The sequence below is a fragment of the Anguilla rostrata genome, chromosome 8, assembly GCF_018555375.3.
Source record: "Anguilla rostrata isolate EN2019 chromosome 8, ASM1855537v3, whole genome shotgun sequence".
NCBI classification, from domain to species: Eukaryota; Metazoa; Chordata; class Actinopteri; order Anguilliformes; family Anguillidae; genus Anguilla; species Anguilla rostrata.
Genome location: NC_057940.1, coordinates 14,340,226 through 14,352,561, shown reverse-complemented (window position 1 = coordinate 14,352,561; position 12,336 = coordinate 14,340,226). Strand labels below are relative to the sequence as shown.

At 44.0% G+C, this 12,336-nt stretch overlaps 1 protein-coding gene across 2 annotated transcripts; it reads left to right on the top strand.

The window, feature by feature from the left end:
* Positions 1–551: 551 nt before the first annotated feature.
* On the top strand, positions 552–10,418 carry kdsr (3-ketodihydrosphingosine reductase). 2 transcript variants are annotated; one of them, XM_064346565.1, is made up of 10 exons: positions 552–992; positions 2,967–3,056; positions 4,046–4,102; positions 4,392–4,457; positions 4,795–4,890; positions 5,659–5,850; positions 6,314–6,397; positions 6,622–6,705; positions 7,150–7,251; positions 7,660–10,418. In XM_064346565.1, the coding sequence occupies exons 1-10, from the start codon at positions 804–806 to the stop codon at positions 7,777–7,779; spliced, it is 1,080 nt and encodes a 359-aa protein (XP_064202635.1). In that variant the 5' UTR covers positions 552–803; the 3' UTR covers positions 7,780–10,418. The 2 variants fall into 2 exon arrangements, with proteins under 2 accessions (XP_064202635.1, XP_064202636.1); XM_064346566.1 differs by lacking the exon at positions 552–992 and adding an exon at positions 2,446–2,810.
* The last annotated feature ends 1,918 nt before the right edge of the window (positions 10,419–12,336 follow it).

Genomic DNA, 12,336 nt, shown 5'->3' with positions numbered 1-12,336 from the left:
GGTAGATTAGAAATGTGCTGGAATATGGAGCCAATACAACAGGGTGGTGAATTCAAAATGATGTGCTGATGGATTGCATTACCTTAATTTGTGTTAAAGCATATACAATCTGAATTACCTGTATTTGTTTTTCATCAGTAGGTGTCAGGATTATTCTATGTTCTTTTATTACAAATAATTCTTATGGACTATTAGAGAATATGTAGGTTAATGATTTTCAGTTCCATACAGTAATTTGTAGTCAAGTTCAAGATCATATGTTCTGGTTTTTCAAATGGGACTTTATAAGTTCCCTTGTTTATTGTGTATATAGTATTATGTCAAAAAAATAAAATGCTTATTTGCTGCCAGGTCTGCTGGCGACGTCCACTTTTTGACAGCATCACTGAACAGCTGGGGTCGGAACAGAAACTACGGAAACAATATTGCATTTCGGGACCTGTAGTCTCGTTATTCTGGTCTTTCTTAAGGCGATACTGCACTCCAGATCAGCAGAAACTACAATTCCCAAATCAACCACACAAATTACAGCTTCCGATGTAACGGACGTCGTACTGTATGGTTCATTTTGTTTTGGTTCGTGTTGCATCTGGATGGACGGAGTGTTTGCTGTTGAAAGGGAAGGGCTCGCGGTCATAATTAATCTATTCTGCTAGCTTACTGTCACGTTGCCAGAGGCTCTCAAAACTCCGCCTCTAAACTAGTGATCACCTCCCCTGGTTGAGGAGCGCCTGCCCCTCTACTATACGCTCCTCCTGTATCCTGTGGCTAACGATATCGTTAGCAGCGATCTAAATTCATCCATGTCCGCCGAAGAAGGCTTGAGTTCAGCGATCTCGGACTGGTTCATCTTCAATTCCTGGTGGCTGCTTCTGCCATTCGTCATGTTATTGGTCGTCGCCGCATTTATCGTCGCCTTCGTACTATTGCTGTACATGATATCCCCGCTCATTAGTCCTAAACCTCTCAAATTAAACGGGGCCCACGTCGTGGTAAGTGCGAAATAACAGTGCAAAAGAAACGAGCCAGCCAACAAGCAGGCGTCTTCCCAGCTCTAATTACTCTCACGTTGGTAACTCGCTTCAGTGGCTGGCTCGCTAGCTTGTCTGCGTTGTTCGTCACTAGTTCGTATAATGCTCATGATACAACGCTGCTAGGGGTATATGGCACTTAGGTGGCTAACGTTAGCTTGCTAAAGCATGACCTTTGTTTCGTATAGCTGCGAAGAAAAAGTGGATTTTTGACATGAAGCCTATTCATCGGTCTTAGAAGCATCTCGGAAAGCTGACACACACAGAAGCTTTGTTGCTTGGTTCCCTGCTAAATTGACGTTGCAACAACTTAGTAATAGCAAGTAACGTAGTATCGTTATACAGTACCTACATAATTATAGAGCGCCTAGATAACTTGACAACCTTAGCTAACTGTCAAGTGTCTTGCTCTGTTGAAACGACGTTCACGGACTTAAATATAATATAAAATTGGATTTTAAAACGCCTGTACCTAGGCACTGGTTTCACGACCAAAGGCTAACATTTTCAAATTGTAGATGGCGACAATATTTTCGTATTTTAAATGTCTTTTCGTTGTTCAGTTGGATTTTTATGTTAAATGAAGCTTTATGAGTGGAAGTTAATGTCTGATATGACCTTTACTCTGCCGTTCGCAGGGTCTCTGTGCTTTTACCCTTTGAAGAGGAGGTTTTTGTAGCCTAATGTTATTTCAAAATTGAAGTCCTTGTTCTGGAACTCCATTACTTCTAATAATCTGTAGTGATTGTTACGTCAGCATTAGAATGTACAGCTAAGAACATTCTAATCACAATCTCATATCTTAAAGGGTTAAACACTAACACATATCTCTTACTGAGCTGTGAATGTGGGTATTGAGCAACCCGTTTTGTATTTACCTATTTTACTTTTGTAGGACACTGACCTATGTGCGTGCACAAATACATACCGTTTTAGGCGTTCGCACTCATTGGTGTTTACATAAATTGTTCTATGTCCCATGTTTAAAGGAGTATTTGACCCCCCTCTTTGACGTTAAACAGTAGGTTTAGGAAAACATTCACAAACCAATTTTGCATAGTTTTCACAAATACTTTGTGGAGTACTCTGCAAGCTGCTGCTGCAGACGGCTCCGAAGCCTCAATAATTATTTATAATCATTCGTTTTATTAATAAAGCTCAGAATTTTCTTTAGCAGTACTATCTTACTTTCAATACTAATACTTTCAAGGCATCCACTTGTGGCTGATAATTCATTTGATCCAATTGGTCTTTGACACACACTGCAGTAGAGTATAGACTAATCTGCATGGAACTTGTCCAAAAATTGATTGGTATCCTTGTATGTCTGCTGTGCAAACCTACGAACTGTTCATCGGTATAATTAGCGTGTTTTTAAAAGGGTACTCTATAAATAAAATTTAAAGGCTAATCAAAATAAATAAATGAAAACAAGACCAGGTCAAAACCTAGTATATGGCTGGACCTAACACACTTCATCTGGCCGACCAATGGTGTAACTTCATAACTCGGCCGACCAATTGTGTAACTTCATCACTCACTCAGTCACGGACATTCGCGTTTGTAGGGCTGGCCCCCCTGTTGCGGTCCAGCCAAAAAACATTTTGGCATTCTTGGGCATTTTGGTTACCATTGAAATTCCTGTGTTGCACGACTTCTTACGAATGTGCTGCAGAATATATCATTCCACACAGCCTCTGTAGTTTAAAATTATTCTAATGGAGAGAATTGGTCTTATTAAGCCCTTCAGAAATAAGATATTAGGCCTTAATAATGGAGGTGAATATGGTGGTCTTCTCCTCTGTTCACACATGCTTGCGTCCTGCTTGTGTAGCATGACCCAGAAAGCTGCTGTTTTAAAGACGGAAAGAAAGAAAACGCGGGGCGGGAAAGCGAATAACCGTAATTCTTCCTTCTTTTTCCAACCGCCCGCAGGTGACTGGCGGCTCCAGCGGAATCGGAAAGTCCATCGCGATGGAGTGCTACCGGCAGGGCGCCTTCATCACGCTGGTGGCGCGCGATGAGGTGAGCGACGCTTAGCACGGTTTTTTACGCGCCGCGGTTAGCGACAGGAAGCTAGGAGCATTGCGTGGATGTGATCCAGCCGGGAACCACAAGAAGGAAACGAAAAACTGTGAAACATGACCTCATTTCAGGCTGCAGAGCCTAGTGCTCAACGCAATGGACTCGGTTATATTTGCTCCCTGATGAATTCGTTTGGCTTTATTAGTCAGTTGCAGACCAAATAGCATCAGTTTTGGAAGTGCTGTGGGACACAGGACACTCGCAGATACCTTGAACCTTGCCTTTTATGAATTATATGCCATACTGCAATACTCCTACATAAAATGTGGTAAAATAGCTTGTGTTTTACATATTAAAATATTAGACCAAAGGCAGAATAGGTCTGTATCCTGAAAGTATGAAACACCATGAAACCCCACATAAATCTATCACTTCCATTAAAGGATTATTTTACATCACTGACCAATTCAGGGTGTCAGTGACTGAGTGTACTCTTAGACTGACTGAGCCATTCAGATTGACTGCTGAAACACACTTAGGTCCTAAGTGTTGCTTGTTATTTGAAACCTTATTCAAAACCGTTGCTAACGGTCTTACGACACACCTGGAATTAGGAAATTAACCCAGTATTTCAGTTCATATGGAAAAATTGTTCTCTTTAACCTCTTGTCACATCACATCATGTGATTGCATGATTGAATTGTTATTTTGTGATGTTAGAGGGGATGTTCTTGTTACTCCTGAAAGTCCTTTGAAGGGAATCATTCAATCAACATTCACTGTGTTTGCTATTGTAATTATCAGGTTATAAATTCCAGTTACTCACATACTCATGTCATTTTATTATTCATGTTTTTAATATTCATGTAGCAAAGTCATTAAAACGGCACTATGCAATTACTTTTTAATCCTGTTCTCTAGCATTGGTTTCTGTAAGTTGCGTAATCAAGTAGATGAAATTGTGTGACATTTATTTTTGTTTTCTCCAGAGTAAACTGGTTCAAGCCAAGAAAGAGGTTGAAAAGTGTGCTATAAATGACAAGCAGGTTGGTAATGACACATCTGTTGTTGTAACCCAGAATGTGGCTTGAGAAACATCTTCTGGAGAATGAACAGCTTGCATGAACAAGGTCCTCCACTGGCTCCTGTGTTTTATCCAGAGTTTTTATGTTTATTAATGGCAGCCTTAACATTTGTGTGATTTCCCTTAATATAGTTTTCCAGAGCTTTTTTCTCACCTTCATTAATGTGAGTTTTGGTGAATGAAGTGAATTGGATAGACTTGGTTTTTAGGCCCATGTCTTGACTGCCCATGTGACTGCCCTTCTCCTACAGGTGGTGCTCTGCATTTCTGTGGACGTGTCCAAGGACTACAGCCAAGTGGAGAGCGTCATCAAGCAAGTAGGTCCAAGACAATCAGTGTAGTAATGGTTGGAGAGCTGGGTTAGTGAAGATTGTAGGTTTGATTCCCAGGTTGGACTTGCTTCAGTATATACTGAATTGCTTTGGCATATAACCAGCTGTATAAAGTGGATATAATGTGAAAATGTTGTGTAAGTCGCTCTGCTAAATGCCTGTAATGTAATCGAGAGTAAAATTATGATTGTCTTTCGAGAAGTATTCGGGACGACAGTGAAGAGGCCCTTCGATCTCCACTGGCTCCAGACCTTGTGTTTGTGATGTAATGAGTGATGCGTTGCGTGAGCTCGGACGTGATTGGTTTTGGATCTCCCGGCAGGCCCAGGAGAAGCTGGGGCCCGTGGACATGCTGGTGAACTGTGCCGGGACATCCGTATCTGCTAAGTTTGAGGAGGTGGAAGTGGACCGCTTCAGGGTGAGTGCTCTGTGCCCCTCGCGATAGCTGGCAGGTCCATCTCCCCCATCACCGCGTTCATCTTTGAACTGCCTTCAGTCTAAAGGCCACTTCTTAAGGAAGTGAATATGTTGACAGTACATAGTTAACCTCAATAACATTTAACTTGTATTTCTATTTGGAAGTGGACATAAATTTGACTGTTAAATGCCAGGGAAAGCATTTATATTTTATATACCAGTGGCCCTTGCAAACTAGATACCCATTTAACTAATTATCATCATTTAAATATCTTCCCTTGGTTTGATTTTCGTCATAATTCCACCATCAGTGTTTAATAGACAGGCTTAAGAACATCAGTTGAGACTGTAAGTTTTTGAGCTGCTAACAAATGTTAGCTGATTATAACCAGAGAGATGGGATCAGAGTTAGATTGTGAGGAACCGGTTATCTGTACTTCTCCTTTCTGTAATTGGTCGATTAGCTTAATTTGGTTAGCCAAAGCGTGCCTTTGCTGTTCACATTCCACATGTCACACGCTTCTTATAGAGTATGAAATAGTTGTCCAAGAGAAATGCAGTTATACGGGCATGGAAATGCTTCCAGAATAAACCACCCTGATGTCCCTGTGCTAAGACTACCGTGGAAATCATACCCTAACACTGCGCGTGCGTCTGTTTGTGTGCGCGTGTCTGTTTGTATGTGTGCTTATCGTGCGTGCTTGTGTGCGTGTGTGTACATTTGTGCGCGCGTGTGTGTGTTGTGTGTATTTGTGCGTCTGTCTGACAGAGAATGATGGAGGTGAACTACCTGGGCAGCGTGTACCCCACCCGCGCCGTCATCACCACCATGAAGGAGCGCAGGATGGGCCGCATCATGTTCGTGTCCTCGCAGGCCGGCCAGATCGGCCTGTTCGGCTACACCGCCTACTCCCCGTCCAAGTTCGCCCTGCGAGGCCTGGCCGAGTCCCTGCAGATGGAGGTGGGGGCGGGGAATGGTCTCCGCGGTGACCGCCGAGGCCTGAACGCTACAGGCTCTGATAAGCAGGGTTCAGCTCAGTGTCTCTCTACCGGGCCTCACCCCAACGAGTCAGAGCTGTATTATTCATTATTACTTATTCATTCCGCAGACTGTGCAGTGTGGTGTCATGGTTAGGGAACTACGTTTGGAACTCGGGGGGTTGCCAGTTCAGTTCTCAGTTGGCGCACAGCTGTTGAAGTCCTTAACAAAGGCCCTAATTGTTGCCATAAATATCCAGCTGTTGGAATGGATTGTATGTATGAAAATGTGAGCCATGTTAGAGTGCCTGTGACATTGTGGCATAGTGGTCAGACTGCAGAGCTGGGGGTTGCAGGTTTCGGTTTTCAGGGTGGGTTACTGCTGTTGGAATACTGGAATGCGATAGTAGTGAAAGTAATGAGTGGGAATTTGTCTCTCTGTGCAGATGAAGCCGTATAACATTTACGTGACCGTAGCCTATCCACCAGACACAGACACTCCTGGCTTCGCGGAGGAGAACAAATCAAAGGTGGGCTATTGTGACTGTGAAAGACCGCTGTGCATCAATCATCCAGTCAGTCACATTGTTGGCTGCACTTTTCCCAGCTTTCTGTGTTAATAGCTCTATGTACTAGTAGTTCTCTGTGCTAGTAGTCCTTTGTGTGAAACTCTGGGAATTCAGCCTCTCCAGTATGGAGAACTGATTGTGCTTCATGTTGAAGGGCAAAGCTCTGATTGTTGCTGTCCTCGTAGCCCTTAGAGACGAAGATGATCTCGGAGACGTCAGGGATCTGCCAGCCTGAGCAAGTGGCTAAAATTGTGGTCAAGGATGCAGTGGTAAGAACGACGACCTCTACTTCTGCTTTGCTCTGAAGACTGTTTTTTTAAAAAGAGAAGGATGATTTTATTATATAAAATGCATTGTGCACTAATGAATATCTGTGGGTGGTACCAATAGGTCGGAGGACTTTGGGTTACTCTGATTATGGTAAGCCTTAACCCTGTCTGGCTTTCAGGCTTTAACTAGCCACTCATTCCATCATAGCAGTGTAGGAAATGAATCACCGTGTAGCGTCTGTTAGCATCTGTTTAGGCAGACAAAAACTGAACAGAGCTTTCAGTATACAGAGAATGCCTCCTAGCAGTCTTTTTGCAAATATTCTTCTTTATCCTCCAAGAGAGGATACCAGTTCTGTTTATCCTTCACAGCAAGGGAACTTTACCAGTTCTGTTTATCCTTTGCAGAAAGGGAACTTTACCAGTTCTGTTTATCCTTCACAGCAAGGGAACTTCACCAGTTCTGTGGGGCCCGATGGCTACATGCTCTCTGCTCTCACCTGTGGAATGTCACCTGTCACCTCTATCACAGAGGGCCTTCAGCAGGTATGACACACACGCGCGCGCGCACACACACACACACGCGTGCACACACACACACGTACACACCGATCCCCACCTGCACACACTAGCTTGTCTGTAGAGCAGTGATTTCTCAGTATAATGTTTGATAATGTCGAAACTGACAGCCTCCCAACAAACACGAGACCTCTCCCTCACTTGACCTCTCCCAGACTGCTGGGGTGTAGGAAGAGTGTGAGCGCACCTTCAGTGAGAATAACACTACTGAATGCTAATTGGAGATAGCGAGGTGTGAGCGGTTAGAGTGTGAAGCGTGTTTAAGACAGAAAGTTCTGCACTGCCTGCTTCACATCACTGGCAGCTCTGTTTGGGCGAGATGCCCTTTAACGTGCGATTCAGGGATGAAAAGACTTGCTTGTCTTTCTTCCGCAGATCGTGACGATGGGTCTCTTCCGCACGATCGCTCTCTTCTACCTGGGGAGCTTCGACAGCATCGTGCGCCGCTGCATGATCCAGAGGGAGCAGTCCAAGGCTGTGGACAAGAGCGAGTAACCCCCCCCCCCTTTCTCCCGGCTCGCCCTGTCCCCCACCCCGACCGCCCAAAATCCCCACCCCACGACCAACACCTCCATACGAGAGGAGAATCTAACCCAGCCTCATCACCCACCCCCCTCCCCCTCCCAGCAAATCCACACCCCACAGAAATGATGTCAGAGAGGGGCAGCAGGTTGAGACAGCAGGGAGGACATGGTGGTGATGATGTCATCGCAGGGCCACCTGCATTCCACCTGACGTAGTCCATCTTTATCCGTGTTTTAGTTTCTGCCTTCCTCCTACAGGTGTCGAGCCTTCCACAGTCAGGATTCGCCATCCCAGAAAACTTCACCACTAAAAAAGCCATGTCTTTAAAAGCCCACTGTTTTGCTCTGGTATAAGCCTATAGTGTGTCTGCCTTTTTCGCATTCCCTGTGTACAGAAACGAGAAGGATTTCTGCACGCAGATCAGCGGCAGGCTGAGCTGTGCCGCGCGCGTGCGTCCCGCTTGCGCTTCTGTGTGTGTTGAGGGCCAGTGCAGTGACGTCCGGTGCGCTAACGTAACTGCTGTGCTGCTGTGCGTTTCGGTTCGGGTGTGTGCGTGTGCTTCATAGGCGTAACCGGTTCCCCGCTCTGAAAGTAGGGGAGTGTAGAAGCGCGTGTGAGTGTGCCTCTTTCATCACCAATTTCACAGGCGTTCAACTTCGAGAATCCGAAAATACGGCTCAATGTCGCTTGCGTATACAACGTTGACTCTCTCCGCTCCCACGAAATCCCCCCAAAAAAGCAGGTGCGAGAACGAATCGACGGTTTGTGGTGGCTGATTTAAAGATAAAACGCAGAAGCGGAACTCGAGTTAACGGTAGGACAAAGCAGAATTTCGGAAAGTGATTATTTTGCTTCGCAAAGTCTTTAAGGGGCGTGGCATATCACACGCTCAGGTTTTTTGTCTTGAAGTCGCGCAGAGGACAGAAAAATGTACGGAGATGAATTCCCAGCATCCCATGGGAACAAAATGGGGTCGGCCAGCAGACGGAAAACGTGAGTCGTCGCCTATTCTGCACGCCTCTCCGATGTTGACTTCCAGAATCGGCTGGTCATTCCAGTTCTTTGCGGGCAAAGAATAATTAGTATTATTTTTGTTGATTTTGGTACTGTGTTTCTCCCGTATGGCAGGCTGGTGTTTGTGCCGCTCTCAGGTCTTGTGGAGTGTGTCCGTTGGTACCGAGGGAGCATGCTTGCTTGCTTGTTCAGAACGCAAAGCCTTTTCACGGAGCGCTGTCTCTGTTCCAGGAATCTCTTTATGACCGGTCCGGTGTGGGGACAGTTCTCTTTGACAGATTGCTTTCCCGCTCATGTGTAACTTACACGCACCTGTTTATTGGGCCAGGGTGCATTTGTGTAGATGTTGCCATGGAAACTTTCTCTTGGCCCCCTTGGGAGGGGTTGGGGAGGGGGGGGGGGCGTATGTGGCGAGCAGCACGGTTTTAGACTCGCGGGTTCGAGTGCTGACCGTGCCGGCCCAGCGGGGGGCGCTGGAGAGCAGCTTATTGGTCAGCGCGTGGTGTTCCAGGTGGTCTTTCCAAATCCATTCGCTGTTCTGTGCTCCCCCCATCCCCCCCCGACCTCTACCCTCCGCTGCACACGGTCCAACTAAATACATAAACAATCAAACAATTTTCAAAATGATGTCAGTTCATTCTAGTCTTCCTTTTTAGTCTTCTTCCTTGTGTCACCTTTTGAGAAGAATGTACTGCAGTACTAACCTTGTCGTTCAGAAAGGAAGCCGCCACACCATTGTCTGAATGCCAAAATATACTACAAAAATCGAGTCAATGCAATGCAACTGTATTTGAATTTTGCTGCTTGTTTTATCCTAGAACTAGTTTGTAATTAAGCCAGGCACTAAAGCAGGGCCCATTCTAAGCCTTAAGAGATACCTGCGGATTGCGTTAATGCTAAAAGAGTGGGTTCGTCCAGCGTACACAACCGTGGCTTAGTTTGCTTATCGTTTGCGAGTTGCTTTGTTTCCAGAAATGTCAACGGCAGTTGTTTTCATTTGTGTTTTGTACAAATTACCTTGCGTCAACCGGTGGAATGACGGTGAGACCACATGACTCGATAAGACGATGCTCTCATCTGACTTAGGCTTGAGGTTCTGTCCAGAACATGGTTGACGGTGCGCAGATTATTGTCATATTTCCGATATGTGTATATTTCAAATCTGATTTTCATACTCTCACCATTAGGTTAAACTGTAGCAACAAGTAGTTCATAGTAGTTTGATATGTAGCTTATTGACAAGCAATTTGTTTTTAGTTTTAACAGTTTTTAAGCTATGCAAATTAAGCCTATGTTTCGATCTATTCAAACAAAATTACATGTGAACTCTAATGCTGAGCACTAGTTCCAGGAGTTGTTGATGTTCTGTTGGAAGATGTATAAGAATGAAATGGCCTATAATTTGTATGTGTTGAAACTGACCAGAATAAATTCCGTTCATGTTTTTTCTTTATTTTCTTTTGTTTTATTTTGCCAATCTTGTAAGAATTTCACCTTGTGTGCCATTTTAAAGAGGAAAATGAAGAGTGGAATGATGTTACTGTCTTATTTTTCTTACATGAAAAAACAGAACAAAATAAACAACTGGAAAATTTCATATTGGTTTGTTTTGTTTGCAGTGGACTTTTCCACTTTCCATGTCTAGAAGTTATTTTATACTGATATTTGTTTAAATATGACAAACACTGTAATTGCACAGATCTCCTTTGAACCTACTACTACTTCTACTGCTGCTACTACTACTATTACTACTACTACTACTACTACTACTACTACTACTACTACTACTACTACTACTACTAATCTTTTCCAAGTGTAGTTGCATAAGTAGTACTACATGTGGGCAGTAGGGGGGGTTGTTGGACCTTTACTGAGCACTAGAACATAAAACACAGCCGAACCTGGTGCTTTCTGTAATATTAAAAGATTGTAATCTGCTGCGTGTTGAAAACAAATTACGCCGCTAAATCTATTCTGTGCAATGATTTTCATTTACAAGTTGATTCAAACAAAGAAGCCTTGTTAGAGTTCAAACAGCTGATCATTGTGTGTCTATTTGCAGTTTTAATCCAGTTTTCTCAAAGTGTGTTTGATTAGTGAACTGTGCAGAGGGTGTGGTTGCAAGAAGCTGTTCCTGACAGACGAGCGGAGTGCAGCATGTTTACCGCTTTGGATAAAGCTACCAGAAGAACAGGCTCCTCGTAACCAATGTTTAATTCTAAATTCTTACCTCTTTTTTTTTTTTAGAGGCTGTGCCACCCCCAACAGAGAAACCATTCATTATCCACAGACGTCTGTATTTAGGGTGAACTGTGCAGCTTGCATTTGTGTCTATTTACCTATTATCCAGTCATACCTATTTATACAGCCTGGTGTTTACTGAGGAAATTCAGCGTAAATGCGCCGAGAATGGAACAGCTGTGCCGTTCTCTGAATGTGAACCTGCCAGTTTCTGCTCCTCATGCGCTAGATCACATTTCTGCCACTAACATCCCTTCTTAATTACTCTAAAAGGACACGCAAGGATTACTCTGTTTTTCAAAAAATCAAATCAAAATCAAATCATAATTTATTTATGTAGCGCATTTCACAAACAGTTATCACAATACACTTCACAGACAAACCCTGGTCTAAGCCCCCACAGAAGCAAGCCTAAAGCAACAGTGGAAAGGAAAATCTCCCTGTAGCAGATAGGAAGAAACCTCGGAAGGAACCAGGCTCAAGGGGGGAACCCATCCTCTGGTCAGCAGATACAATTTAATTCTGTTCCATTTTCAACAAAATGGCAAGCATTCCCTCTAATTATAGTTGATTTCTCCAGCGTAATATATTGTGTCACATTTTTCAATGTATATATTTTGCTAAGGTCAACTGAAGTGGATGAGCAGTGACCTCAGAGTGATGGAACACGGATGGTTGCCATGGCGTTAGACACAAACAGCTGGTATGTAACTTGTTGGAAGGTGTAGGGATGAAAGATTGACCATAATGGCCATAATTGGACCCAAGGCTGAAGGCTGCGTGTTTTGACTGCAGTGTCAAGTGTTTAACATGAATCTTCATCAGATTTACGTGCAGTCCTTAGTCCCAAAATAATTTACATTGAGCAGTCACCACAAGGTGTGGCTTAACTGGACACATAGTGCTCACCAGCTACAGACAGAACTGACTACAAAACTGACAACACTCTTGTCTGTCTGTCTCTGTCAGCCTGTTTGCAAACAGTTAACATTAACATTTTTATGGCTGGACCACAACAGTGGGGCCAGCCCTACAAACGCGAATGTCTGTGACTGAGTGACTGAGTGAGTGATGAAGTTACACCATTGGTTGGCTGGATCACGTGTGTTAGGTCCAGCTATATACTAGGTTTTGACCTGGTCTTGTTTTACTGCCCATGAAGCCAAGTGTTTCTGTCCTCACTTAACACTCTCTGTCAAGTGGGAGACCATTCTGAAGTATAGAAGCTAGTGGATGCAAATTATTGACAAAGGTGAGACGAAGGATGAACAA